At 48.6% G+C, this 24392-nt stretch overlaps 1 protein-coding gene across 1 annotated transcript in view; it reads left to right on the forward strand.

Annotated features, from left to right (window-relative positions):
• The window catches only part of LOC109578446 (BOS complex subunit NOMO1), a 56484-nt gene that overhangs the window by 18357 nt on the left and 13735 nt on the right, over window positions 1-24392 (forward strand). Inside the window, exons 9-23 of the mRNA XM_019987652.2 lie at window positions 156-245; window positions 2870-2975; window positions 3159-3309; window positions 7862-8036; window positions 9401-9542; window positions 11062-11193; window positions 12440-12576; window positions 14032-14119; window positions 17555-17618; window positions 18180-18275; window positions 20470-20688; window positions 20791-20873; window positions 21704-21863; window positions 22236-22362; window positions 23913-24026. Of these exons, the coding sequence (XP_019843211.2) occupies window positions 156-245; window positions 2870-2975; window positions 3159-3309; window positions 7862-8036; window positions 9401-9542; window positions 11062-11193; window positions 12440-12576; window positions 14032-14119; window positions 17555-17618; window positions 18180-18275; window positions 20470-20688; window positions 20791-20873; window positions 21704-21863; window positions 22236-22362; window positions 23913-24026 (1884 nt within the window). The remainder of the gene's footprint in view (window positions 1-155; window positions 246-2869; window positions 2976-3158; window positions 3310-7861; window positions 8037-9400; window positions 9543-11061; window positions 11194-12439; window positions 12577-14031; window positions 14120-17554; window positions 17619-18179; window positions 18276-20469; window positions 20689-20790; window positions 20874-21703; window positions 21864-22235; window positions 22363-23912; window positions 24027-24392) is intronic.

A 24392-nucleotide genomic window follows, 5' to 3' on the forward strand; every position in this document is an offset into this window, starting at 1 on the left:
TCTTTCCTCTTTTAAATGTGAGGCCATTGTGATTAGTAGTATCTGTTTGCCCACTTTGAACCCCTGATTATTTGTGGGCTGCTGGCTTTGAGTGTTAGTATTGATGGTTGAATCATGTTCCTGGCTCTTGGTAATTAACAGACGTTTCCTTCCAGATTCCGTTCTATAGAGGAGAGAGGATTACCTTTGATGTTGCTCCTTCCAGACTTGACTTTACCGTGGAACATGACAGCCTGAAAATTGAGGTAAGACCTCCCTGCCTTCTGGAGGGACAGGTGTTGGAGTGCCCATTCCTGGGCACGGGTATTGCAAACGTGTTAAAAAACAATTAATATTTATCTAAAAGTGCTGTTGGAAAAAGCAGACTCTTCCACTTTCTTCCACTTTATTCTGGGATCCACGGAATCCTTCACATCGCTCACTTAACATCTGTATCTGAGTGAATCGGAGCCCTAGTTTTATCTACTTCATTCAGTGAGATGTGTTCACTGAGTGTCAGTGACATATATTTCAGGTACTATTCCAGTGTTGGGCTTATTGGAGTAATTGAAAGAGGCAAAAATTCCTGTTCTTGTGTAATTCATGTTCTGATGGCAGAAAGAGACAATACATTTATAAATAAGTAAATCAGAAAGTATATGAGAAGGTCTTGTGTTCTTTAGAAACAAAGCAAGAAAGGAGATTATACCGTTTCAAGGTCAAGTGGGGGTTGAGGTCTCCTAGGTTGTACTTGGGAAGGCCTCACCGGGAGGTGACTTTTGAGTAACAGCCAAAGGGGAAGAGGCAGTGAAGTGTGCTTACGTCTGTGGGAAGAGTGTGTAAGACACGGGCGTGGCAGGTGCGAAAGTCCTGAAGCAAGAGTGTGGCTAGGAGGTGTGGGGAACCCCCAGAGGCCAGGGTGGCTGGAACGGAGGGAGTGAAGTGGGGAGGAGGAGAGGTGATGGGGCAGGTCGTGCAGGTCCCGCTGGGCTTTCTGGGTGACAGTTGGCACCACGGAAAGGTTCTGAGCAGAAGCAGGTGTGCCCCCCTGCCTGCCTCGTTGAGCCGAGTCTGCAGGGGGCAAGTGGAAGCGAGGGACCAGCCCTGAGGCTGTGGCAGGAGACCAGGTGAACTGACAGAGCCTGGGCCATCTGGGGTGACAGGTGAGGCGATGGGTGGGGTGAGAGGTGGCCTGACAAGCTCCTTAGACCTAAAACAGGTGGTGAACGTGTTCTTCATCACATTTCCATCTTTAATTACAGAGGTAGAAGATGATTACTATAGAAAATGTGCTGGGTCAAATCCCCAAAGAAAACAGCAGCCTTTTATAAGTGGGCCACCTAGGGTTACAGTTATTGAAAAAATGAGATTTTAATCGTTTTCTTTTACGTTAGAAAGGACTACATTGAAGTGGCTTAACCGGGTGGAAGCTAGCTTTTAGGTCACATGCTCAGCGGGATTCTGACTCTGCCTTTAAGATCCACGAAAGCATTTGACTGTTCTGTGCGCTGAAGGGGGGATGGGAGGGCAAAGGTCAGGCCCTTGGTGCTCCAAGGGACTTGCCAGGAAGGATGGGGGCAGGTGACTGGGGAAACACGTTTCCCGATTGCAAACCGAAGTTTTAAACAGACGTGAGTGGAATTTCAGGAAGCAATCTATAAACTAAATAATGTAGGACCGTTGAGTCTCGTTCTTTTACTGTATTTCGCAACTTGTGGTTTAGTGGCAGGTACATGGCAGGTGCCTAATAAAGATGATTGCTGCGCGAATAGGCGATTTAATAAGTGGGTTAACCATGTCTTTTTAGACAAAGAGCTATCTGACTAAAGAGGAAGCCATTTTCTTAAAGCTCTCAAATACTGTCACATGCATGCATTCCATCCATTCATTCAGGAGTCATTTATTAAGTGCCTACTGTATACCAGGTGACTAAGACAGAAGAGGTCCCTGTTTTCATGGAGCTCATGTTCTAGTGGGAGGTAGACAAACTAGGAAGAAATCAAACAAGGACATTGGAAAGTTACTGGCTATTGGGAAGGCTTTTGCTGAAGCCTCTAAAGTAGATTAGTGTGATTGTCAGTGCATGGCTGGGGCAAGAGGCAGGGGCTCCCAAGAGAGCGTAGTCAGGGAGGGTGTCTCGGAGGTGGTGACGGTTTGAGCAGAACCTGAAGGATGAGATGGGGCGGCCCGTCTCCCATCTTCTCCAGGTGTGGGAGGAGATCCAGGCTGAGGGAGCAGTTGGTGTAAAAGCCCTACATGGTGAAGGCATGTGGGAACCCCAGATCAGGGTGGCTGGAGCCCAGCAGCTGCGGACGGCCGGGCCCTGGCCCTCACAGGCATAGAGGGTGTAGACACATAAACTGAGCTGAGAACGTGTGGTGAGGCGATGCGCAGCAGCAGGGGCTGAGTGAGGGGGTGTAGGCGGACCTAGGGCTTGAATTCTGGTGTGGCAGGAAAGCAGAAGGGCCCGAGAGACCTTGCAGAGGTGGAATCCATGGGACTGTGATGCTGGCAGGTGGGCAGCAGGGTGCACGGTGATCCTTGGTCTAGGCTGGGAGACTACGGGGTGGCCTGGCCCCCCGGAAACAGCATCTGGAGGGGAGCAGGCGTGGAGGGGTGCTCTCACAGGTCTGACTCAGTGGTCTCTGGGGAAGTCAGTCTCTCGATCTTTTTCCTTCAGTTATTTGACAAATACCCATGTTTTGGGAATCTAAGGAGGAAGACAGGTGTGGGAAAGGGTTGCTGATGGGTGAGTCGGGAGGGAGCCGGGCTGTCGCGGGGGACCAGGAGGAGCCAGCGTGGGCCGGCGTGCCAAGCGGTGGCCTGAGGGGCCTAAGCGGGGCTTCCTCAGCTCAAGTACATGACAGCTTCTCCCTGTTCTCATCTTCAGCCGGTGTTCCACGTCATGGGATTCTCTGTCACCGGGAGGGTCTTGAATGGACCAGAAGGCGAAGGTGTGCCGGATGCGGTGGTCACCCTGAACAGCCAGATCAAAGGTGGGCAGACACGCTGGGCCCAGGCCTGGTTCCCCGGGCTGGGTTTTGCTACCGGGGGAAATGGGAAGGAAACAAAATCTTAACGACTCTGTGAAAACAAGCCAGCTTTCGGTATCGCCGCGTAGATGAGGGACATGCAGCTGTTTTTGGCTCATCCTTTGTCAGCATGTTTTTGTTCTACAGTCAGAACAAAAGCTGATGGCTCGTTCCGCCTGGAGAACATAACCACGGGGACGTACACCATCCACGCCCAGAAGGAGCACCTGTACTTTGAAACCGTCACCATCAAAATCGCACCCAACACGCCTCAGCTAGCGGACATCATCGCCACGGGGTAAGGGGATCGTGGGGGGCCGCGGGGCTCACGCTGGCAGTCAGCAGAGACCAGAACACCTCCGGTCTGACCGTGTGTTTCTGCCACGGAGTCTCATCCAGTCTCTGACACCTGTGGAGACGCAGCTGGCTTCTTTAGAAAGATCAGAGCTAAATGTTATAAACTGAAAGTACTTGGCTGTTGGCTGCTTCCGGAAAATCATCTTGCTTCAGAATTAAAGTGGGTTTACGATAGGAGAGGATCTGTCGTGCCTGACTTCACATCTGTGGGGCCTTCCTTGGCTTAATCGGAAGGCAGTGTAGTTGGTTGAGAACGTTGTTTGTAAGATGCTTCGGGTCATGGTCACAGTTCTTCCTGTTTTGTTGTGCTTAGAGTGAGTTGTGAGGGGACATGCCGTGGTTGAATTCCTGTAGTTTCATCACACAGTGGCAACGTTTAGTGCAGAGAACCCCGGCCTTGGAGTAGAGTCTGGGTCTTTCTTATCTGCACGTTCCCTAGAGAGCGGAGGTGGGGGGAGGCTGCCATCTTTTCCTTGGCAATAGGTGCTCACTAAAAAGTTACTTGGTGGCTCAGTTGGTAAAGAATCTGCCTGCAGTGCAGGAGAGACCTGGGTTCAATCCTCGGGTCGGGAAGATCCCTTGGAGAAGGGAATGACCACCCACTCCGGTATTGTTGCCTGGAAAATCCCATGGACAGAGGAGCCTGACGGGCTATGGGGTGGGGCAGGGTCTGCGTGGAGAGCGGCCTCTCAGAGCAGCATGGTGTGGGTGAGGGATGGGGGCACAGCGCCTGGCGTTGCTGGAGTGGAAAGTGCTGAGCAGACGGAGGGAGCAGGTGTCGCAGGGCCTCTTCATGCCCCATTGGAAGTGGGGGGCATCAGGGAGAAAAGTCAAAGGCCAGTGAACAGTTGTAAGCATGGAGGTAACATGGTTAGATTTTTGTCTTCAGTAAGACACGTTGGTGCCACGGCGGGGAAGGCCTCGAAGGGGCGAGATGAGGGTGCGGGAGGCCTGAAAGCAGAGTTGATGAGGGCCTGTCTGATGGAGAAATGTCTCGGGGTTCCCAGCCTGACGAGGGCCTGTCTGATGCAGAAATGTCTTGGGGTTCCCAGCCTGACGAGGGCCTGTCTGATGGAGAAATGTCTCGGGGTTCCCAGCCCGAGGGGCAGTGTGGCCGCAGCCCTGGAGAGGAGCCAGGTGGGGCTGAGGCATCAGTTGTGACCACGGGGTCTGCAGGCCCACTAGGTGGCACTCTTCACCAGGTGCTCAGATGGACTGTGAATCCGGAAGACCTGGTGGCAGAACCTTGGAAAGTGTAGGAGCGGGTAGAAGTGGATCTGTGGACCGGAAATAGAATGTCAGCCCTTGAGGGGCCGGGGCTTTAGATGTGACCTCCCGCCGGTCACGGGGGTCTGGGAGCTGAGCCCTGAAGACATGCTTTACTGGCCTGGTCCCTGAGGAGGTTTTCTCTAGGCAGGTGGGGCTCTGGGTCAGGGCTTCAGCGAGGAAGCAGACCCCTGAGGAGCCTCAGGAAGTGATCCTGGGCTTCAGTTCTCCCTTCACGAGCAGTTCTGAGCGGCAACTCTGGGTGAGGCACCGAGGTGAATGCTGGGTGTGTACAGTGAGCCAGACCAACATTGCAAAGGCAGGGCTGTGGTCTTCCTGGGCTTAAGGTGAGGAGTCAGTGACTGTAAGTTACGGGGGGTGTGTCGGAAGCGCTTGGGGACCCCCAGGGGACTTCCTTCAGGTTGGGGGCTGTGGAAGCCAAGACCTTCGGGAGGACTGAAAGGTTGCCGAGTGGACGACTTGGCAGGTGGAGGGGTCAGTGTGTTGCAGGAGGGGGGCTCCTCCTGAAAGGTTCTCTGGGTAGAGGGGTGGGGGGCACAGACAGCATGGGTGGGGGTGACGGTGAGGCCTTGTGGCCATCTTGTGTGGGTGAGCTGTTCCCCAGGTGAGTGGAGACCCTGGATGGGTTTTCAGCAAGGGAGCTGTGAATCAGGGTGCTTTGGAAAGATTTTCTTTTCTTCTCCTGACTGCTGTGTGGGGAATAAATGGGGCGAGGGGAGCCAGAGTAAACTTGAGGGAGTAAATAGGAGGTGCTGGAGGAGTTTGCTGGAGGAGATGGTGACCAGTGGGACCTGAGACCGGGTTCTGGGGGGAGGGAAGGAGTGGGTAAGCTTGATGGGTGATAGGCCTGTGCCTCAGAGCCCAGGTTTCCTGTTTCAGCCATTTGGGTAGATGGAGGAGGTACCATCCCCATTCATGGAGGTAGGGAAACATAGTTTAATCTTGCATTTATTCTTTGAAATGGAATTTTGAATCAAAGAGAAACAGCATTCTTTGAATATCTTTGGAAAAGCTGATCATTTTTCTTTTGGTTCATATAGCACGTTTGTCTTTTAATTCGTTGATATTTCTTACTTTTTCTTTCATGCTCTTTTAAAACATTATTTATTTGAAAAAGAAAAAACTGAGTTAAATGACAGAATGTAGCTATCTCACTAGGCACCAAAATTACTAATTTCTCTCCATAAATGTATTAAATTCTGATGAAAGAATTTTTTTTCAGAGTTTAAACTTTTTATTTTGTATTGGGGTATAGCCCATTACCAGTGTTGTCTGATGAAAGAATTTATTGACACAAATTGATTTTTAAGGGCTTCAATATAACAAACACTTTCCTACCAGCTTTTTAGTTCTTTTTCTAAATGAATGTGTATTTGAGGTGTAGTGTAATTGGTCACTTGTCTTTAACGGCGAATATGAGCTAAAACATATCATATGGTTAAAGTATTAAAACTTAAGGAAGGGGGTTCAACTTGTAATGAATAAGGGGACCTCCCCCCTGAAAAAGACACAAATGAAGAGCGTATGGAAGGGCCTTGAGAACAATTTTTCAATATTCCCTCCCTGTCGATTTTCTCTGAAAGCACACAGCACAAAAAAGAGGCAAACCTTTGCATCCAGATCAGGGGTTGGCACACTTTTTCCATCAAGGACCAGAGAATAAGTATTTTAGACTTCATGGGCCCATACAGTCTTTGTGACGAAGCCCACCACAGACAATTCATAAATGAATGGGTGTGGCCATGTTCCAGGAAAACTTTATGTGCGCACACTATAATGATATACTTTTTATATGTCATGAGATAGTCTTTTGATTTTTTTTTTCCTTTTTAACCCTTTAAAAGTGTGAAAACCATTCTTAGCTCATGATCCCAACCCAAACAGGTGGCTGGTGTGACTTGATCCGTGGGCTGTGGTGTCTTACCCCCTGCTCTCCAGCCTGAACCCTGGTGGCCAGCCTGCATGTCCGTCTAGAGCAGTGGTCCCCAGCCTTTGTGGCACCAGGGACCTGTTTTTTGTTTTTTTGTTTTTTCTTTTTTGAGATCTGTTTTTTGGAAGACAGTTTTTCCATGGTCTAGGGGAAGGAGGGGGATTCTGTGATGATTCAGGTCTTTATTTATTTATTGTGCGCTTTATTTCTTTATGACATCAGCGCCACCTCAGATCATCAGGCATTAATTAGATCCAGGAGGCTGGGACCTCTGCTCTGGAGAGACGACTGTGGCCTGCACCGCTTCGTGGTTCCTTCTGCTATTTTTTCTTTGCAGCCGAGTGGGCATGCCAGTATCTAGTGCACCCCATTATTGTCCAGCACTGAATCCAGCATTTTTTATTCGCTTCGTGTCAAAAGTAACAACTGATTTTTATCTAAAGCGATTCTCTTGAAGATTACAAAATGTAAATTTTAGGCAGTTGAAGAATTGCTTGTGACCTCCGGCTGTGGGACATGATTACAACTGACTAAACGTGAAGACGGCCACTCAGTGGACACTGGGCTTTGCTGGTTTTTATTAGTGGGTAGATGTGCCTTTCATGTGCTTCTGGAAATGTGCCATGTCGTACTTTACACTCTGCTCATTTGCAATCTCCAGTCTGAGTCATTACCTTAATAGGGCTTTTCAATTATAAGTTGCTTCTGTAGCTCCTAGCTCCTAAGGAGTTCAATTTTAGCTCTGCATTTCTTTAAACTTAATTACCTTTCCTATTCAGATCTCTCAGATTGCTTTTCTCTGTGCATTATATATAATCACAGGCGAGGAAGCCGTCTTTGATAACCCTGCCTTGTTTTATCGCCTGGGTAATACCACACTTCCTTAGGCAGCTTACAGCTCTTGCTTTTAAGGACTCATCCGCATTCTTGGTTGTGGCTGCTCCATCGTCAACGACCCAATTACCTGAAACATTTTTATCATCCACAAATTGTCTGAAAACCGCTTCTGCAGTGGGGAATGGCCAGCTGTCACCCAGAACACACAAACAGCCCCAGGCCCTCCCTCTGCCTTGCCATGTGCAGAAAGAGGTCCAATCTTCTTTCTAATGATTGCTTATAAAACTGGAGTCGTTTGGTCTGTATTCCTGTCTCTTCATTAAGATCACACTAGTCTCAGCGATGAGGGCTGGAAGCGGGATGCAGAGTCTGGGTCGCCAAGCACCTTTCCTGTGATAATTGAGTTCTCCTGCTGGGCTGAATGGTCCTCTTGTTGCAGGTTCAGTGTCTGTGGCCAGATATCAATCACTCGCTTCCCTGACACAGTGAAGCAGATGGGTAAATACAAAGTTGTCCTGGCCTCTCAAGACAAGGACAAGTCTCTGGTCACCGTGGAGACGGACGCTCAGGGATCTTTCTGTTTTAAAGCGAAACCAGGGACCTATAAAGTTCAGGTATGACGAGTTTTGTTCTGTTTAAGATATTTGAAAAACAAACAAACAACAACAACAATGATTTGAAAGGATTGTTTTAAGATGGGATCAGAGAAGGAGCATTTTCATTCCCAGCTGCTTATTTTGGCAACTTTACATTCCTGCGTGTCACAGTCAGTAGAGCAGATAGGCAGCCGGCTTGAAAGGATGCAACAGGTGTTTCTCTTCCCGTCCTGATGTTTATTAGGGGTTAGTGTCAGGCTGCCAGTCACATGTCTACCTCCTCAGGCTCTGGCTGCTGTAGATTATCCATGGGTCCCCAGAAGAGATCAGAGTGAACTCTCTATTAGTGACAGCTCAGTTACATCCACAGAGCATGGCTTCTGGACCCTGAGGCCAAAATGGAGCTTACATTTCCTGCCCTGCTGTCAATTGGAGATGCTGAACAGGCACCCCCGATTCCTCTATCCGTCTCCCTGGTGAAGAAGCCGGGGAGACCCTGGCCTGTGGTCTCACCACAGGGGTGAAGGCCTGAGCACAGGTGGGGGCGGAGGTCAGAGGTAAGACAGAAGCAGAGGTTCAGCCCACCAGCCCCACACTGAGACCATGTCAGCTGTTGCTCCTTCTCCTCCCTTGGGGAGGAGCAGGGGCTGGGCGAGGGGAGGGAGTCAGGGAGGGTGCTTCTAAGACTTTGCTCTCCTCCCGGCCAGTGGGATCTCCCCACTCTGAGGAGGTGGGGTAGGGGCACAGCCTTCCCCCTGCTTCCACGAACAGCATGCTGTATGGGTGGTCAGCTCCTTTACCAGCCAGCCCGCTTCTTGTGATGTTGGCCACATAGACAAGCCTTTGGAGACTCCTTCAGAGGCACAGTCAGGGACTTTTCCAAGGAAGGGCAGCTCTGGAATGTGATCTCTCTAGGGATGAAGAAGGCCAGCACCCCCTCCTCTCCCAGCCCCTCTTGTGAGCCTGAGAAAGGCACGCAGAAATGAGGGAGGAAGACATGGCCCAGGTCCACTATGGTCATCCACGTGGGTCCACGAGCTCACAGTTCATATCACGAGTGACCTCACGCGAGAATCGGGTTCTAGGGTTTAGTGTGGTCTCCACCCAGGATACACATGATCGATAACAGCTTTGTGTGCCCCGACACGCTTTTGTGTGCACCCTTACACCACGGAAGGCTGGTGTTCTATGTCTGATTAGAAATACATTTTCTTCACACCAGCAATATGCAGATTTGTTGTGATTCTAAAACTATGCCTAGGAATGAACCTTCTCCTTCTGAATCCGTCTAGCCTCAGGCCCAGATGGACGATCTGGTGTCCTGTTGCCCAGGGAGCAGCGACCCTGGTGCAGCCGCTGACCTCGTCCTGTGTGTCTCGCAGGTGATGGTTCCTGAGGCAGAGACCAGGGCGGGGCTGACGCTGAAACCCCAGACGCTGCTGCTGGCTGTGACCGACCGGCCTGTGATGGACGTGGCCTTTGTGCAGTTTTTGGCATCGGTTTCTGGGAAAGTCTCTTGTCTGGGTAAGACGTCAGTTGAAAGCAAGAACGGATGAGTTCGAAGAGGCAGGCTGAGAGAGGTGGGATTTGGGTGGGCTCTTCCTCACTGGGCGGTGGCGAAGGTCACAGCAGAAGCTGCTCGGGGGAGTGCTGTGTGTGAGGCCGTGTTGTGTGCAGTTCTTTCTGAATAATCGCCGCAATCACCGGGAACATTTTACTGGGAATACTCCTGCTTTGGCTCCCAAAAGAACATGTGGGATTCTTTTTCTGAAAGGAGTTTGGCCCCGGTTTCAGTCCCAGCTCTGTCATTTACTAGTATGAGACTGTAAGCATTTACTTGCCCAGCCTCAGTTTTCTTTCAATAAAATGGGAATACTGCTGCTCTCAGAGGGTTTTCATGAGGCTTAAATATGGTCATATCAAGAGGCTGTATAGCGTAGTGGTTATGACCATGTCTCCAGAGCCAGACCACATGTGTTTGAACCATTGCTGTGTGATGTAGGGTAAGTGACTTAACCTCTCTGTGCTTTGAGTCCCTCATCTGTAACGTGGGGATGTTAATAGTACCTGCCTCACAAGGTTATTGTGATGATCAAAGGAGTTAATGTGTGTATGGTAAAGAATCTGCCTGCAATGTGGGATACCCAGGATTGATCCCTGGGTCAGGAAGATCCCCTGGAGAAGGGCATGACAACCCCCTCCAGTCTTCTTGCCTGGAGAATCCCATGGACAGAGGAACCTGGCAGGCTACAGTCCATGGGTTCTCAAAGAATCTGACACGACTGAGCAGCTAACACTTTTTTCATAGCCATTAGAAGTACCTGGAACACAGCAAGAGCCACATAAATCTTTGCCATTATTAGTAATATGATGATGATGATGATGATGATAAAGGGCCCAGTTCTGTACCTGGTATGAAATGGGCATTCAGGAAAGTTTCATTGCCTGTCTGACTTTTTCTCTGGCTCCCGTTGGTGCTCCATAGATACTGTTTCGGAGAAGGCAATGGCACCCCACTCCAGTACTCTTGCCTGGGAAATCCCATGGATAGCAGAGCCTGGTAGGCTGCAGTCCATGGGGTCACTAAGAGTCGGACATGACTGAGCGACTTCCCTTTCAATTTTCACTTTCATGCATTGGAGAAGGAAATGGCAACCCACTCCAGTGTTCTTGCCTGGAGAATCCCAGGGACTGGAAAGCCTGGTGGGCTGCAGTGTATGGGGTCGCACAGAGTTGGACACGACTGAAGCGACTTAGCAGCAGCAGCAGCAGCAGCAGCAGCAGCAGCAGATACTGTTTCTGCCAGTGCAGTAAATGCTGGGCAGCCTCATTGCTTGGTGCCAGTGCCTTACGTGGTGGGAGAGGTAGGGATGTGGGGAAATGCCTTAGAATCAAGTAGATGCCTGCAAGCTTTGAAGGACCCCTCCTGGGGCTGCCCTCCAGGAGCTAAGTGGTAGCAAGCAATACACAGCAGCTGAGGGTTGGAACAGGTGCTGTGGTTCCCAAAGCCGCCAAGCGAGGCCCCTGCATCTTTTCTCTGCAGACACTTGCGGTGACCTGCTGGTGACCCTGCAGTCCCTGAGCCGCCAGGGCGAGAAGCGGAGCCTCCACCTCTCCGGCAAGGTCAACTCGATGACTTTCATGTTTGACAACGTGCTGCCTGGAAAATACAAGAGTAAGAATTGAAGGCAGCACTTCCTGTCTCTGTAAAGTTTCTGAAAACTCGCTCTCTAGTTGCATCCCAACTATACTTGTTTAACTCTTGTTTGTCTTTGTCCTTTGACCTTGAATTTGCATTATTTAGCTTGGGCAGTAATGCAGGAGTTGAGGTTTCTGAACCAACTGCCACCTCATCAGGATGATCCACACACTTCTCATGACATTTTATTTGTAAATTCCTGAAAACAGTGTCATATGATCACACTGACGTGTTCTACCACTTAGCAGCTGTGTGAGCCTGGCAGCTTACTTGATCTCCCTGGGACTCGGTTTCCCCTTCTGAAGTAGGAGTCACAGAACCTTTCTGCAGAGTGATGGAATCCGGTTTGTAAAGCCCCGACACAGTGCCTGGGAAGGAGAAGGCACTTTTCCTCATCTTCCTCAAGAAGCTGCCCATTGCCTATATTTTTGCTCTGTCAGAATTCAGCTTGAAGCTGCTGGCTGTAAACAGCCTCAAAAGTAGTAGACTGATTTTTCAGGCAGATTGTATTTTCTGTTAATGTCAGGTGTTGGCAAACTATGATCTGAGGGCAGCTGCCTGTTTTTATGAATAAAGTTTTATTGGAACACAGCCACACCCATTTGTTTGTGTGTCATCTGTGGCTGCTTGTGTGCTGCAGAGGCCGAGTTGAGTAGTTGAGACTTGTGTGGCCTGCAGAGGTGAAAATATTTACTCTCTGGTCCCTTAGAGAGCAAGTTTGCCAGTGTCTGAATATCTTACCTATAGCCTGGTCTTAGGCTCAGTTGGATTTCCTTGTTAGTGATTTTAATGGCCATTGGTTTCAGTTTTTTTTTTTTTTTAAGCAATTACTTATTCCCAGCATGGCCAGCTCTGTATATATACCTACACACACATACTTGTTTGTATGTATGTGCATATAGGGGCTTCCAAGGTGGTTCAGTGGTAAAGAATTTCCCTGCCAAAGCAGGAGACAGAGATTTGATCTCTGGGTTGGGAAGATCCCCTGGAGAAGAGCATGACAACCCACTCCAGTATTCTTGCCTGGAGAATTCGATAGAAGAGCCTGGCAGGCTACTCTCCGTGGAGTCTCAAAAGAGTCAGACAACGACTGAGCGACTTAACAATAAGAACAGCATGTGTATAAACTCACTCACGCACTTCATTAGCACTGTTTCTCTGGGGGTATTCAGGGAGGTGGTGTGCTCTGCCCACATGGGTGTCCATGTCATGTCCTTTGCAGTCAGCATCCTGCATGAAGACTGGTGCTGGAAGAACAAGAGTCTGGAGGTGGAGGTTCTGGAGGACGATGTGTCCGCCGTTGAGTTCAGGCAGACGGGCTACATGCTCCGGTGTTCCCTTTCCCACGCCATCACTCTGGTAAGCGGGCTGCTGAGGATGCTCTTATTTGGAAGGACACTCGCCTTTTGGAGAGTGAGAAAGACTAGTGTGCCAAGAGGATCATCAGCATAGTCAAGCCAGATTTCCTTTTCTGCCCCTCAGCTCACCCACCTATTATGGAAACACCGTCAGGAAGCATTTTAAGTCCCTTGGTGGAAAGATGCCTTTGTTGGGGAGAGTTCCTTGTCCTGGCTGCACGTTAAACTCTAACTTTGACTAGTGATTTTGGAAAGCCGTTGATGTAGTGCAGAGCATGTGGGCTTTGTAGGCCCTGCCAAGTTAAGTAATGTTTGTGGGCCTCCATTTTTCCTTCTGAACTTGAGATCGTAGTACTCACTCCCCAGGGTTGTAGTGAGGTATGAGCAAATCTCTCACGTATTTGAAGTTTTCCTGTGAACCCTGCTCTTTCTTAGGAACAGGTGTGGCTGAGCAGAGTTGGTTGTCCTCTTGCAGTGTCTGTGGCTGGGTTGGCAGTTACCCAGTGGGTTTTAGGCTGGGAGCACCTGTCTAGCCCTGTGTAGGTCTGTTCCTGAACTTCGTATAATCTTCTGACTTCTAGCAATGGCAGGTGTCATTGTCAGGTCTCAGTGGCAAAACAGGGGCAAACGACAATTAAGTGGCTACTTATGTTAGACACCAGAGCAGTGAGACTGGTCTCTCTAATGCCAGTTGAACGCTCGAACCACTTATCTACAAATGGTCCACAGACAGCTTTGTTACAGGAAACGGGTTGATTAATATCCAGTTGAGAACAAGTGAGAGACATTTGGGAAACCAGTCCTTGATTTCCATTTCTCTTAGACTAAGAACCCATCTCACCCCTACCCCTTACCCCCTCGTTCACTAGCTGCCTCCAGTTCCACACCAAGCTCGATCCCTTCTCCGGGCCTTTGCACATACTCTTTTCTGCCTGAAATGCTGTGTCTTCTCCACAACTGAGTGTAGTTGCTTTTTTTCATCATTCAGGCTGAAGCCCCAGTGTTACCTGCTTGGGGGGTAGGGGGTGGGGGCGCCTATCCTGAGGCCAAGCTGAACAAGCCTCTGCGGAGGGCACTCTGTCCTGCTTCCTGTTTATTTCCCGCTAAGCTCTGTGACTTCCTAGATGACATCTACTGACTTCTCTGTTGACTGCATGGATTTTCTGTCTTCCCATATCAGAACGTAAGCCACGCTGAAAATAAGAGCCGTGGCAGCAACCAGGGCCCAGCCTTGGGTCAGCCACATGGCAGGTGCTCAGTAAATGTTCGTTGACTGAATGAAAAAGATCACGTTTCTGTTGGAAGTTTTGGAAGGCTTTTAATTTCCCCCTGGCATCCAGCTGTTCAAATGATTAATGTGCAAAACAGATGACTGGTTCAGAAGCAGAAAGCTTATTCCTCGTCTGGGTGTCTCTGTCTTCCCTGGTAAGGCATCATCTTGGCTTTGTTCCCGTAGGAATTTTACCAGGATGGGAATGGACCCGAGAACGTGGGGATTTATAACCTCTCCAAAGGAGTCAACCGGTTCTGCCTGTCCAAGCCCGGTGAGTCTGGAAGGATTGATGTCCTCTGAGCGAGGGAAATGGAGAGGCTCTCGAGAGTGTTTTCAGAGGTGTTTTTCCCCATCTCGGTTCAGTTTGCATCAAGCTATCGATTTTGGTTGTGGGTAACGCCTCTGGAGGGAGCAGCATTTTTACCCAGAGAATTAGAGCTGGGGGTTGGCACATGTTCCCAGGCTCTTGAGTTTGAGTTGAGTCCAGACCACGGGGCCCTTTCACTTCGAAAAATCGAACACCATCAGCCCATGATCTCTCCTGCTGAGTGATCACTCCCACCTTGCTTAAAAATCCTCCAGTGGCTGCTTTCTCTCTTTGTTAATCACTTTATTGAGATGCAGTTTGCAGACCATAAAATTCACCCACTTAAAGTGTACAATACTTTTAAAAGTGATTTTTAGTAAATATACCTAGCCATACAGCCATATAATCCAGTTCACAACATTTTCATTGTTCCAGTGATTCCTTCCTACATGTTTACGATTCATCTCTATTCCCAGCTTTTGGCAGCCACTAATCTGTTTTCTGTCTCTATGAATTTGCCTTGTTTGGACACTTCATATAGTGAAGTCATACAATACTGTTATTTTTTAGGCTCCTTTCACTTAGCATAATGTTTTTGAAGTTCATTCAGGTCATAGCAGATATTAATAATTTGTTCCTTTTTATTGGTGAACAGTATTCCATAGCATGGATATATCACAGTTTGTGTATCCATTCACCAGTTGGTGGGTGTTTGAATTGTTTCCAGTTTGGGGCTATTATAAATAATGTTGCTGTGAACATTTGTGTACAGGTTTTGTGTGGACATCTGTTGGGGAGATATCTAGGAATGGAATCAAATGATAAATTTATGTTTAATTTTTTAAGAAACTACCAAAATATTTTCTGAAAAAGCTGTATTTGCCATTTGATATTCCCACCAGCTATGTCTGAGGGTTTCATTTTTCTACCTCTTTACCATTATTTGTTACTGTCTTTTTGATTTGTAGCATCCTGGTGGTTCTAAAGTAGTATCTCATTGTAGTTTTATTTTGTGTTTTCCTAAGGAATAATTTAGGGACTTCTGTTGGTTCTCAAGATAAAGTACAGTAACCTCACTTCCCACAGTTTCAGTTACCTCTGGTCAACTGCAGTCCAAAAATATTAAATGGGAAATTTCAGAAGTAAACAGTTTATACCTTTTAAATTGCGTGCCTTCTGAGAAGCATGGTGAAGTCTCTGACTGTCTTGCTCCTGTCCGGCCCTTGGGCACATCTCCATATATGTTACCCACCTGTCAGTGTAGGTAAAAACTTGGTACGTAGAGGGTTTGGTACTGTCTGCGATATCAGGCATCCACTGGGGGTCTTACCATGTATACACCACAGATAGGGCACAGTCATGTATAGAACCCTTATTCAGACCTTGAACTCCTCTGTAATCTAGCTCTACCTGTCACCCTCTGTTCCAGCCACTGTTTCTGTGTTTTAATTAGGATGCCTTTGGCTGCAGGTACCAAAATCTGTATGACAACCCCTGACAAGTGGGGTTAATTTGATTCATTAACAAAGACTAGCAGTGGAACTTCTCTGGTGGTGCAGTGGTTAAGATTCTGCCCTTCCAATGCAGGGGACACGGGTTTGATCCCTGTTTGGGGAACTAAGATCCCGCATGCCATGCAGTATGGCCAAAAAATGAAACAAAACAAAACAAAACAAAGACTAACAGCTCAGGCGTGGGTTCAGATGGTAGGTGTTAGGGTTGGTGTCTTTGTGATTCTTTTAGTCCTTTCTTTTTTTTTTTTTAATGAACTATGCACTTCCTTTTTTAAAGTGTATTTTGTGCTTGGTCTTCATTAGTTTGTGGGCTTTTCTTTAGTTGCAGTGTGCAGGCTTCTCATCGTGGTGGTTCCTCTTGTTGCTGAGCGTGGGCTCTCGGGCACATGGGCTTCAGTAATTGCAGCTCCTGGGCCCTAAAGTGCTGGCCCAATAGTCCTGGTGTAGTGGCCAAACACATGCTCCATGGCATGTGGAATCTTCCTGGACCAGAGTTCAAACCCTTGTCTCCTGCATTGGCAGATGGATTCTTTACCACTGAGCCACTAGGGAAACCCCCACTTGGTTTTTTTTTATTTTCTGCTTCATGTTTTCAAGGTACCTACTGTTGCTCCAGAAAACTTATGTCTAAGGCAAGAAGATGAGAGGAGGGGTGGGCAAACATTTTCCATGCCACATCCTCCAGGAAACTTCCTTTATGTCTTATCATCCAGAACCATGTCTCATGGCCACTTCTAGCTGCAAGGGAGCCTGGGGCAGCTGGATTTGCTGCTGGAGGCTGGCATGCTTTCACCCTGAGCATAAGCGGGAGCTGGTTTGAAGGCAGGAAGGCAGCTGTTAGGGAGGCAGCCAGCAAGCCCGTGGTTCAGATGCTGTGCTCTGCCGCAGCACCCTCCACCCCACCTGCCTTCACTTAGCTCTGCCTGCCCGCCATCACTTGTTGGCTCTGATGTTCCTCCCCAGGGAGGCTAGTGCCCCAGTGTCGCTGGGATCTCTGCTGTGCTCATGCCCACGAGGCCCAGCTCCTCCCCGGACCGCACCTATCACACCTGGTGGCTGTGGAACCCTTCTCTCTCTCTGTAGATGGCAGGCCCCATGAAGGCAGGGACTCTGCGTGTTCCCCACTCTGTGTCAACACCTGATGCAACACCTGGCCCGAGTGTTGCCCTGTCAACACTTGTCAAATGAAAGAACAAAGAAAGTGAATGAAGAAACCTAACAATTTTTTTTTTTTAGGTAACTGCACTGAGGCTTGATCAGTGTGATGAGAACGAATTTGAACGAATTTCATGTTTGGGTTGGGCGGATGGCCAGAATGCTGGTGAAAGATCATTTGGGAGAATCCGCTACTACACTTGGCTCCTTCCTGAAACTGTATTTTTCTGGCAAACGACATCATATGCCCTTAATCTGAGTGTTAGCCTGATGCGCTCATGGCGTGGAAGTGTTTTCTGTAGTTATTTCTTGGTTTTCTGGGACTTCCCTGCCCCATGCACCTTTTAGGAATATTTAGAGGATGGAGTCCAGACTCTGGCTATCTTTGGATCTTTAACAGAATCTGTTACGTAGGAAATTCTCAGTCTGAATCCCAGTAGAAATGTACTTCCTGTTCCTCCTCATGCATGTGTCTGTTAGCTTGGTCTGCACAGAATAAACTACTGTGAGCTGTTAAATGATGGAAAATGAAAATCCTGACGTGGTGGGCAGACCTTTGAGTGGATGGGTCATTGGTAAGAAGCCGTCTGTAGGCAGCACAAAAGGCTTTTCAGATCCCGTATGTGATCTGTTAGGAAGGAGAGGCACTGCCTTGGGATTCCAGATGTTGGAATTGCTCAGTGGAATAGACGCTCTTCTCTGAAAATGACTTTTGATTTCCTGGCTGCAGGCGTGTACAAGGTGACCCCTCGCTCCTGCCACCGGTTCGAGCAAGCCTTCTACACCTATGACACGTAAGCCGGGTGCCGACCGCTCTGTGCTGTCTGTGGGGGGGGGTGAGCGCGGATCTCTGCGACAGTTACTTCTGAGAACAAGGGAGTTGTTTTGTATGTTTTCTGGAAGTAGTAAGGTTAGGCAGTGAAAAGAATTTGCAGATAAGGATTTTAAGACACTTGGGTAAATAACCGAGGAAGTGAAGATACAGCTCTTCCCCAAGAATTCTGTAAACCCAGGATGGAAGGCTGTGGTTTTGAACTGGCTTGAATGTAACGTCTGTTGAATCTTCCAGCCTCACTGATAGGAATTTCCCAAGCTCAAGTCTGCCATTTTCCTGTTTTCACAAATGCTTGTGGGTTTCACTGGAAATTAGAGACATAAAGTTTGGGAGTGGAGAATCAGTTGACCCTTAAAGACACTTGTATGTATTTCAGAAGTTTTCTCATGCCAAGCTAAGAGCAGTTTCACGTAGTATATTTCAGGGTCAGGAAGGCCGCCCATAAAGGGCATTGTTTGTGATCCTTTGAGGACGTCGAGGTGCTGTTATGGTGTTTTCTTTCTCCCTCTCTGATTTACAGGTCTTCACCCAGTATCTTGACATTGACAGCCATTCGCCACCACGTCCTTGGAACGATCACCACTGACAAAATGATGGATGTGACCGTGACAATCAAGTAAGGCCGGTGTTCCATGGTGGGCCGAGCGTGGGAGGGTGGGGGGCCAGGCCGTCTTCTCTCAGAGCTGCTCTGAAAACTATTTTTGATTTGTTATCTCTAGGTATACATACAAATGGCCTTCTCTCTTATATGACACGGCCATAAATTCACAACAGCCCTCCTTTCCTTTTATGATTCAGGAATTAACCGTGGATGAGGAAGAGCCTCCTGACAGCTCGCTTCAGTGCCTCAAATTTCTGCCTGAACTCTTTATACTTCCTGTCTCTGCTAAGGGAAAAAAAAATCTCTGGTTTGTTCACTATATTTCAAGTGTTTTAGGAAATTCAAAAACATATGCCTATTTTTCTTTAGACCCTTTCTCGAAGGCTTGGGAAATAGAGATGACACCTCATGTGAGAAGGGTCGTGAGAGAAAGTGGATGAAGGGCGCTCTCGCTGAGGGTCAGGTTTGCTCGCATGGCGCCTTTGAGAGGAATGCTTGCCTGTGGTGGCTGCATCTGACACCCTAATTTTCTCAAGAAATGAAAGGGTTTTTTTTTCTCTTGCATCGCATACCTAGCTGATCCACCTGCAAATCCTGGGCTCTACAATCCATGGGAGTTAATTTCAGGACGCCCCGTGGTTACAAGAATCTGCAGATGATCAAGTCCCTTATAAAGCAGAGTCCCTTTGCATATAACCTACTGCACATCTTCCCCTATGCTTTAAATATACTGTAAGTCATCTCTGGGTTACTTATAATATCCAGTGCAATGTAAATGCTATGTAAATAGTTACCAGCTTGTGGCAAATTCAAGTTCTGCTTTTTGGAACTTTCTGGAACTTTTCCCCCCCAAACATTTTCCGTCTGTGATTGGTTCAGTCCTCAGATGTGGAGCCTGTGGAGACGGAGGACTGACTGTACGTCCACCATCCGTCCCTTTCTTAGCTCTCGGCCTCTATGCTTTGGTTTGACCCACTCTTGTCTCTTCCAGTTTTGTTGCTGTAGCTTCCTGTCTGACCTCTGTGTTTTGGCTGTTGCTTCATAACAGTGTTGTTCATGTGGAATCAGAGTGACCTTAGTAGAAGTGAAGTGAAGTGAAGTCTCTCAGTCGTGTCCGACTCTTTGCGACCCCATGGACTGTAACCTACCAGGCTCCTCTGTCCATGGGATTTTCCAGGCAAGAATATTGGAGTGGGTTGCCATTTCCTTCTCCAGGGGATCTTCCCAACCTAGGGATTGAACCCAGGTCTCCCACACTGTAGGCAGACGCTTTACCGTCTGATCCAAGAGACCCTGTCATCTCTTTAAAACTCCATCCAGCCTGGGTCCACACCAAGGTTTGCAAAGCCTTTGTCTGACCCCTAATCTGACTCTGCCTGGGTCCCTCTGTCCCCCTTCCTGGTCTCCTTGCTGTCCCTGGAGCATGGCCTGGGAGTTGCCTCCAAGGCTCTGAGACTTTGCACTTATCACCTCTTGCCTGGGGCCTCCTCACCCAGAGCGTGTGGCTTTTTCTCTCCCTTCCTTCAAGTCGGCTTGGTGTCACCTTATCAGAAAGGCCTGTGCTCAGTTGTATCTGACTCTCTGTGACCCCATGGAATGTAGCCCGGCAGGCTCCTCTGTCCATGGGATTTTCCAGGCAAGAATACCGGAGTGGGCTGCCATTCCTTCTCTGGGAAAGGCCTGAGTCCCTAGTAGAATATAGTTCCCCCCTCCATCCCCGCCCGCCCAGCTCTCTGCTCTGTCCACGCTGCTTTAGTTTTCTTCATTGTACTTATCATTGTACTTGGCATCATTTTTCTGTTGGTCATCTGCCTCTTATCACAGAATGTGGATTCCACAGGTTAGGGGATGCTGTTTGTCCTGTACAGTCTCCCCAGCCCCTGATTCTCTTGCAGAGTACATTCTCAATAAAGGTTGAAAGAAAGACAGAAGACGGTAATGTGAAAGGGACTCCACATCCTTCAGGAAGTTGACAGTTTCCTTCAGATCATAAAGTCAGTGATATTTCATCCCAGCCCAGATCTCCCAGATGCTTCCACATGGCAAAGAAGTTCAATTTCCTGTTTTTTCTTTTTTAAACTGTTGATCCCAAACAGGAGAAGACTGTGCCACAGTTGGTTGTCTGATGAGGTCCTTGGTTTTTTTTTTAACCGATTTCGACCGACCTCAGGGGTCCCTGACTGTGTTCTGGGCTGCTCCTTTCTTCCAGGTCTTCCATTGACAGCGAGCCTGCCCTGGTCCTTGGCCCCCTGAAGTCTGTGCAGGAGCTGCGGAGGGAGCAGCAGCTGGCCGAGATTGAGAGCCGCAGGCAGGAGAGGGAGAGGAGCGGCGGAGAGGCCGGAGGCGAGGGGAGGACCAAGCCCCCTGTGCAGGAGATGGTAGACGAGTTGCAGGGCCCCTTCTTCTACGACTTTTCCTACTGGGCACGGTAAGTGCCCGTGGTGGGCTTTCCCTGCAGGGTCCCCCTGTTCGGATGTCCTTCCTTCTGGGGGGACAGGCCAGCCACATTGAAGTGTCTTAATTATTTTAGATCCGGAGAGAAAATCACTGTCACACCTTCATCTAAAGAGCTGCTCTTTTATCCTCCTTCCATGGAAGCCACCGTCAGTGGAGGTAAATGTCAGCTCAGCTCGCCGACGGCACGCCTTCACACCTGTCTTTTCCCTGCCTTTAGGGTTCTGTTCTGTGCTGTTTTATAGTGAAGCCGTCTTCCTAAGGCATCTTCAGTCCCCGTTGGTGCATAGATGTTACTATCTGACGAGTGAGTGAATGAGTGAGAGGTCTAAATCGGTAAATGTAACTCTATCACTGTTAGAATTGGGGATCTTTTTGAAAAAAGGACTTGCTTTTCCTTGATGTTATCAGGTTGACACCAGAAGGCAGATGAAAAGCAACAGCATCCGTGGTTGAAACGTCTGAAATGTCTTCATGTATCTGAACTGTTCGTGATGTTTGTTTTGGGTTGGGGTGATGGAAGGGTCTTTTGGGGATGAGATAACCAGGTGCTGGTGGAATGTTTAGGCAGCTTTTGCCAGCATCGCGGGTTCAGTAAACCCTGAGCATTTGTGTGTTTGGAAGGAGAGTGTTGAAGGGCGTGGCTGTCCAGTGGGCAGCCTGTCTGGGGCCGCCTTCCATGCTGGGTCCTCTGAGGTCTGGCTACAGAGGCCCTGACCTGCGGTACTGGCTTCTCTCCTCACTTGTGGTCAGTGAGGTCTGAGGAAGAGGAGCTGGGGAAAGCCAGCTTTGTTGGCTATTCCTGCTAACATTCCTGACAGTTTAACAGGGCCGTTCATAAATGTTGAGAGGCTTGGGCCTCTTGTAGTAACTGAGGATTCTGAGGTAGTCAAAAGCCTCACTGGAGTTAGTTTCGAATATCTCAGTTTTAGGCCCTTCTTTAATGGGAAGCCCCCCTCTCTTCCTCTGTTTGTCTCTTTCCTGTGTAGAAAGCTGCCCAGGGAAGCTGATCGAGATCCAAGGGAAAGCAGGCTTGTTTCTAGAAGGCCAGATCCACCCAGAGTTGGAAGGAGTTGAGATCGTCATCAGTGAAAAGGGGGCAAGTTCACCCCTGATCACGGTCTTTACCGATGACAAAGGTGCCTATAGGTAAGCCCTTGACTAAGAACCAGTTATTGGGACCAGTCGGGGAGCCCATGCTGAGTCAGACGGTAAAGAATCCACCTGCAGTACAGGAGACCTGGGTTCGATCCCTGGGTTGGGAAGATCCCCTGGAGGAGGGCACGGCAACCCACTCTTGCCTGGAGTGTTCTTGCCTGGAGAATCCCATGAACAAAGGAGTTGGCGGGCTACAGTTGATGGGGTTGCAGAGAGTCGGAACACAGCTGAGCAACTAACACTTCCACATTTTCATTCGGGAAGCCCAGGAAAGAAGCTGGGGTGCCAGGTTTCCTGGGGGCAGGTGATGCTTCCTCTAGGATGTGAAGCAAGGCATCACCAGCGTTTCTTTCTTTTATTCAGCGTTGGGCCCTTGCACAGTGACCTGGAGTATACTGTGTCCTCGCAGAAGGAGGGCTACGTTTTGACTGCAGTGGAAGGAACCATAGGCGACTTTAAGGCTTATGCCTTGGCAGGCGTGAGCTTTGAGGTAACACCATGTGCTTTTAAAAAGCAGTTTTATGGAGTATAACAATCATACAATACACTGCACGTAAAGTGTGTAATCTGACAGTCTCGACACATGACAACACCCGTGAGCATACCACCAGTCAAAATAGCGGACACATCTGTCGCCCCTCAGAATTTCCTCGTACCCTTGGTAACCCCTCTCTCCTGGCCCTCCCCACCCCTCTGATCTGCCTTCTGTCACTGTGGATCAGTTTGCATTTCTTAGAATTTTATATAACGGAATTATTCAGGCCGTACTCTTTTTACTCTGCTTTCTTTCACTTGTAATTTTGGAGATCTGTTGACTTCAGCTCGTGTGCATACCTTCTGGGAAGCATTTTAAGCCTTCATCCTTGACTCTGTTCTCTGTCAAAGGACACAGAATGTTCTTAGAGTGAAGTTGATATCTTTCTCTCTTCCTTCCTTCCTTCTTGGGAAGAAGCATGCTGTGTGGTGGCCAGAGTGAGTCCAGAGACCCTTGAGGCTGAGTGTTGTCGATATCGAGACCAAAAGAGGAGAAACATCCCATCACCTAATAAATTAAAATTCTGCACTGCAGAATGCCTTTTAAAACAAATGGAAAGATAGTCCAACTGGAGAGAAATATCTATTCCATAAATAACAACCCCAGTTTACAAGAGTCTCCTAAAACCAATAAGAAAAAGACAAGCCAAAAAAAAAGAAAAAGACAAGCCAACAGAGAAAAGGTGAATCAAGGACACGAAAGGCCATTCACAGAAGTCATCCAGGTCACTCATAATCACACGGGGAACACTTGACTTCGATAGTGACCAGGCAAACGTAAAGAAGTTACCATCAAAACACTGGGTTTGGGGTTATAGTTGTAATAATGAAGACAATATCCATTTTTTTGGCAAGTGTGTGTTTTCCCACACATAGGTAATTTAGGAGCTGGAAATGGTTACAACCACCCTGGAGTTCAGATCGGGGGTTTCTTTCTGGATTTCAAGTGCACACATCCACGAAGTCATTTCTACTCCTAGGAATTGACTCTTTGGAAAAAGAAGAACTTAATTGTGCAAAGATACACACGCTTGGGGACTTTCACTTCATCCCTTCCTTTCCATCACAAAACTCAGAGACTGGCCCGTGTGCCATGGTTTGCCAACCTCTGCTTTAGAGTGAGATGCAGCTCTTCTGAAACAGTGAGGCCGACTGGTGGGGACTGGTGGACGAGGGCAGTGGGGAAAACAGCTGAGGCCAGAGAACGCGACTTGGCCAGAGGGTTTGGGGGCCCTCCTCCACCCCACTCCCACCCAGTCGCTTATGAAGTCCATCAACAGTAGCCATAGTGTTGATAAGATTTGTGTGGGCACAGAGAGTTCTGGAAGGCTGCAAAGCAAATTGTTTATACTGGTTACCCTAGGGGAGGAGAGGAGACCTTCTGACCTTCCCCGTGGGCCCCAGTGAATGACAATAAAAGAAAAACTAGCTGCTGATAATTACCTCTTGACACCTTCATGGTTTGTATGAGTTAATCTTGCTCTGGGGTTCCTTTCTCATCCCCAGATAAAAGCCGAAGACGACCAGCCCCTCCCTGGGGTCCTCTTATCCCTCAGCGGTGGTGTGTTCCGTTCCAACCTCCTGACTCAGGACAACGGTATCCTGACCTTCTCAAACCTGGTAAGGTGCCCACTACTGCATCGCCTGCCTGGCTCCCCCATGAGCGCGCAAGGACATGGCGGCTGTGACTTGTGTATTGCTTGACAATGTGAGAACAGAAAACCATTGTGGAGTGCCTCACATTTCTTTGGGGACCAGCTGTAATTAAGGATGGCTCTCACTAGAACTTAATGCTGCTGATGCATGTTCCCTTCCGCACAGACGTCTTGTTTTCTGGTCACCCACTTGTCACTGAGACAATGTAATTAATTACCCTGGCCCCAGCAGCTCCTGTCTTAAGTGTCCCTTTGTTTTACCACCAGATCTCATTGTTTATAATGCCAAGTCTCATTCAGGGGGTGAGCTTGTGTTTCTTCTGCAAAGCAC

The sequence above is a fragment of the Bos indicus genome, chromosome 25, assembly GCF_029378745.1.
Source record: "Bos indicus isolate NIAB-ARS_2022 breed Sahiwal x Tharparkar chromosome 25, NIAB-ARS_B.indTharparkar_mat_pri_1.0, whole genome shotgun sequence".
Classification (NCBI taxonomy): Eukaryota; Metazoa; Chordata; class Mammalia; order Artiodactyla; family Bovidae; genus Bos; species Bos indicus.